This window comes from Centropristis striata, chromosome 15 (assembly GCF_030273125.1).
Source record: "Centropristis striata isolate RG_2023a ecotype Rhode Island chromosome 15, C.striata_1.0, whole genome shotgun sequence".
Classification (NCBI taxonomy): Eukaryota; Metazoa; Chordata; class Actinopteri; order Perciformes; family Serranidae; genus Centropristis; species Centropristis striata.
The window spans coordinates 523,230-528,403 of NC_081531.1; the positions used below are offsets into that span (position 1 = coordinate 523,230).

General features: G+C 46.8%; 1 protein-coding gene across 1 annotated transcript in view; it reads left to right on the top strand.

Annotated features, from left to right (window-relative positions):
- LOC131987095 (RING finger protein 145-like) overlaps nt 1-4,465 on the top strand; it is a gene marked incomplete at its 5' end in the record, with an annotated part of 9,310 nt that extends 4,845 nt beyond the window's left edge. The window contains 2 exons of the mRNA XM_059352254.1: nt 1,139-1,372; nt 2,105-4,465. Coding sequence (XP_059208237.1) covers nt 1,139-1,372; nt 2,105-2,836 — 966 coding nt within the window. The remainder of the gene's footprint in view (nt 1-1,138; nt 1,373-2,104) is intronic.
- Between the last annotated feature and the right edge of the window lie 709 nt (nt 4,466-5,174).

Here is a 5,174-nt window from a genome sequence, read left to right on the forward strand (position 1 = left end):
TAAAAAAGTTCAAAATTAGTGAGAAAAAAGTTACAAATTGACGACAAAAGTTACACATTTACGGGGAAAAAGTGACAAATTGATGACAAAAAATATCTCATTAATGGTAAAAAAGTTAAAAAATTTGTGAGAGAAAAAAAATTACAAATTGATGACAAAAAAATTACAAATGTACGGGGGAAAAATTACAAATTTACAACAAAAAAAATCTCAAGTTACAGGAAAGAAGTTACACATTTGAGAAAATAGTTACGTATTTGATTTTTTTTTTACAAATTTACTGGAAAAAAATTACAAAATTGTGAGAAAAATATAAAATATTTACGACAAACAAATTCCCATATTAACGGTTAACGTTAAAAGTTTAATATTTGTGAGAAAAAAAGTTACAAATATACGACAAAAAAAATCTCAAATTAACAGTTAAAAAGTTACACAGTTACAGGAAAAAAGTTACAAATTTAGAACAATTTTTTTTCAAATTAATGGTTAAAAGTTACAAATTTTGAGAAAAAGTTAAACATTTCCAACAGAAGTGACACAACTAAAATTATGGGGAAAAAGTTACACAGTTACGGGAAAAAAATTACAAATTTATGACAAAAAATTCTCAAATTAAATGTTAGAAAAAGTTACACATTTACAGAAAAAAAAACTCAAATTAAAGGTAAAAAAGTTACAAATTTGTGAAAACAAAGTTATAAATTGACGACAGAAGTTATATATTTACGGGAAAAAAGTTACAAATTTACTATAAAATTTTTTCCAATTTACGGGGAAAATATTTTCAAATTAACGGCTAAATTAAAAGCTACACAGTTACGGGAAAAAAAAGTTACAAATTTATGATGATTTTTTTTTCAAATTAACGGTAAAAAAGTCACAAATTTGTGAGAAAAAAGTTACAAATTTACTATAAAAAAGTTTAAAATTTACGGGAAAAAGATTTTCAAATTAACGGTAAAAAAGTCACAAATTTGTGAGAAACAAGTTAAAAATTTACGACAAAAAAGTTACACATTCACGGGAAAAAAGTTATAAATTTGTGAGAAAACAGTTAGACATTTACGGGAAAAATGTGAGATATTTCTGTGAAATAAAGCTGGTGCTGGTGCTGGTGTGGTGCGTGTCCCGTCAGGTGGCGGTGTGCGTGGTGTGCTACGGCGTGTCGGAGACGGTGTTCGGGGAGTGGAGCGTGATGGGCAGCACCATCATCCTGGTGCACTCCTACTACAACGTGTGGCTGAGAGCCCAGCTGGGCTGGCAGAGCTTCCTGCTCAGGAGAGACGCCGTAAACAAGATCAAGAGCCTCCCGACGGCCAGCAACACGCAGCTGCAGCAGTACAACGACATCTGTGCCATCTGCTACCAGGTAGAGCTGCTGCTGCTGCTCTAGGCAGAGAAAAAACTACTAACTAAGGCAAAACCCTCATACAGGAGTCAGTCATTTCAATCGTCCTGAGAAAAAAATGCACTAATTAGGGGGCCAGTGGTGCAGGAATTAGGGGGTCGGTCCAGTGGTGCAGGAGGTAGGGGGTCTAGTGGTGCAGGAGTTAGGGGGTGGGTCCAGTGGTGCAGGAGGTAGGGGGTCTAGTGGTGCAGGAGTTAGGGGGTGGGTCCAGTGGTGCAAGAAGTAGGGGGTCTAGTGGTGCAGGAGTTAGGGGGTGGGTCCAGTGGTGCAGGAGTTAGGGGGTGGGTCTAGTGGTGCAGGAGTTAGGGGTTGTGTCCAGCGGTGCAGGAGGTAGGGGGTGGGTTCAGTGGTGCAGGAGTTAGGGGGTGGGTTCAGTGGTGCAGGAGTTAGGGGGTGGGTTCAGTGGTGCAGGAGTTAGGGGGTGGGTTCAGTGGTGCAGGACTTAGGGGGTGGGTCCAGTGGTGCAGGAGTTAGGGGGTGGGTCAAGTGGTGCAGGAGTTTTTGTGTAATCCTGTTGATAAAGGTGAGACTGACAACATGCCTCCAGCTTTTATGAGAACATTTTTATTTTATTTTATTTTGCAAGTTTAATAGACACAAAGCAGCTGCAGCGCTGAAGGAGGAAGATGTTCCTGACACATGTTAACTGTGTGTGTGTGTGTGTGTGTGTGTGTGTGTGTGTGTGTGTTTCAGGACATGAACAGTGCTGTTATAACTCCCTGCAGTCATTTCTTCCACGCTGGCTGTCTGAAGAAATGGCTCTACGTCCAGGAGACGTGCCCGCTCTGCCACTCGCAACTCAAGAGCCAATCGACAGCCACCGCCACCACGGCCGCCGCCGCCCCCAACCAGGACGCCGCAGCTGCCAACCAGGACGCCGCTGCCGCCGCCAACCACGACGCAGTTGCCGCCGCCAACCAGGACACCCCAGCTGCCAACCAGGACGCTGCCGCCGCCCCCAACCAGGACGGCACCCACAACCAGGACGCCGCCCCCAACCAGGACGGCACCCACAACCAGGACGCCACTAGCCCCAACCAGGACGCCACCCACAACCAGGACGCCGCCCCCAACCAGGACGGCACTAGCCCCAACCAGGACGCCACCCACAACCAGGACGCCGCCCCCAACCAGGACGGCACTAGCCCCAACCAGGACGCCGCCCCTAACCAGGACGCCGCCCCTAACCAGGACGCCGCCCCCAACCAGGACGCCACCGCCGCTGCAGCAGCCAAGCAGAGCGCTGCGGGGCAGGAGGAGGCTGCAGCCGACAACAAGCAGAAGGAGGAGGAGGGAGATAATGGACTTGCCAAGTCAGCTGGAGAGACCTCCTCCTCCTCCTCCTCCTCCTCCTCCTCCTCCTCTGATGCTCCCTCCACCTCCAAGCAGCCCCCAGCCGAGACCTCCTCCCCCCCCTACTTGTGACTGAATCTCAGAAGTTTGCAGATCATCCTTCTTGTCTTCCTCTCCTCCTCCTCCTCCTGCTCCTCCAGGCGCAGATGGCGCCTGCTGAAACTGAGCCCGCCCCCTCAGATAAACCCAGGCTTCCTATTGGTCCATGGTCCCAGCTGTGCATGCTCATATAAACACACGACGATCTGAACCTGCTGATGTCCTGCTGAGCATTAAACTCCATGGAGCTTCATCCTGAGGAGGAGAACCATCATCTCATCTCGTCACCTCCACCAAATGTGAATCCTGACTGAACCTGAAGCCCCGCCCCCTCCCGCTCCGGTCCTCCTCATTTCATGTGATGGTTGCTCCCGTCAGTACGGAGGTCCTGAGAGCTCCCAGCGCCGAGACTGAAGAAAACACATGAAATACACAAAATACAAACAGAGAAAACATCTCCACCCGTCTGACGACACAAGAGCAGCGTTTAGAAAACAAAGACCACAACACAAGTATTTCCAGAGGATGCTTAAAAATGAAGCACATGTCTGCACACGCTAACGTTAGATATGATCGATAGCGTGCTAGCGTTAGCGGCCGATCAAAGCATGCTAGCGATCGCGCCCAATAATAGCATGCTAGCGATAGCGGACGATCATAGCATGCTAACGTTGGTGGCCGATCACAGTGTGCTAGCGATAGCGGGCGATCATAGCATGCTAGCGATAGCGGTCGATCAAAACATGTTGATGTTAGTGGCCAATCGATAGCATGCTAAATTTAGCGGCCGTCATAGCATGCTATTGTTAGCCGACGATCGATAGAATGCTAGCGATAGCGGCCGATCATAGCATGCTAGCGTTAGCGGCCGATCGTAGTGTGCTAGCTTTAGCGGCCGATCATAGTATGCTAAAGTTAGCGGCCGATCAATAGCATGTTAACGTTAGCGGTCAATCAATAGCATGCTAATGTTAGCGGCTGATCATAGTGTGCTAACATTAGCCAGAGATTGATAGCGTGCTAGCGTTAGCGGGCTAGCAAGACCAAGACCAACTTGGTGCAGTTGAGAGAGACCAACTAAAACGTGTTTCATTCATTTGATTTGTTTAACTGCAATGTGATTGATACGGGCTAGCAGGCTAACGCGATATATCACGTTATAACATTAAATTATCATCATCTTGAAATAACGTGATGATATCAAGTGTGTCCAGACGTGTGCGTCACTTTGAAGCGTCCTCTGGAAACACTTGTGGTCTTTGTTTTCTAAATGCTGCTCTCGTGTTGTCAGAATGATGAAGATGTTTTCTCTGTTTGCTTGTTTTTTGTATTTGATTACGTCTCCGTACATCACCGTTTAATGAGGCTGAATGTGGTCAGGTGACCTGGAGGAGGTCAGGTGACCAGGAGGAGGTCAGGTGACCTGGAGGAGGTCAGGTGACCTGGCGACTGAGTGTTATTGTGAACAGATCAAAGGGTTCACATGGTTCATTTCTCTTCTTCTCCTCCTGCTTCACTGAATCATCAATCAACTTGTTTGGCTGGTCCCAGCAACAGAAACAACCAACAGAAGAAACGTGGAGCTCCTCATCGCCAAACTTTTATATTCCTGTTCAAGAGAAAATGTTATTTTTAAGACGATTTTTACATTAACTGCTTTATGGGACAGAAAGACAGAAAGACAGTTTGTATTTGTGACGATGTTTCATCAGAGCTCAGAGACACAGTTTATCATGGTACTCCTCCTTCTCCTCCTCCTCCTCCTCCTCCTCCTTCTTCGTGTCTTCCTCCTCCTTCTTGTCCTCCTCCTTCTTCTTCTTCTTGTCCTCCTCCTCCTCCTCCTTCGTGTCTTCCTCCTCCTTCTTGTCCTCCTCCTCCTCCTTCTTCGTGTCTTCCTTCTTCTTCTTGTCCTCCTCCTCCTCCTCCTCCTCCTCCTTCTTGTCCTCCTTCTTCTTGTCCTCGTTCTTCTTGTCCTCCTTCTTCTTGTCCTCCTCCTCCTCCTCCTTCAGCTCTCTCTGATCACTCTGTGTTTTCTATGAGCATCATCACATGTTACTACCAGCAGAATGACACACACACACACACACACGAACACACACACACACACACACACACGAACACACACACACACACACACACGAACACACACACACACACACACGAACACACACACGAACACACACACACACACACACACACGAACACACACACACACACACGCACACACACGAACACACACACACACACACACGAACACACACACACACACACACGAACACACACACGAACACACACACACACACGAACACACACACGAACACACACACACACACACGAACACACACACGAACACACACACACACACGAACAC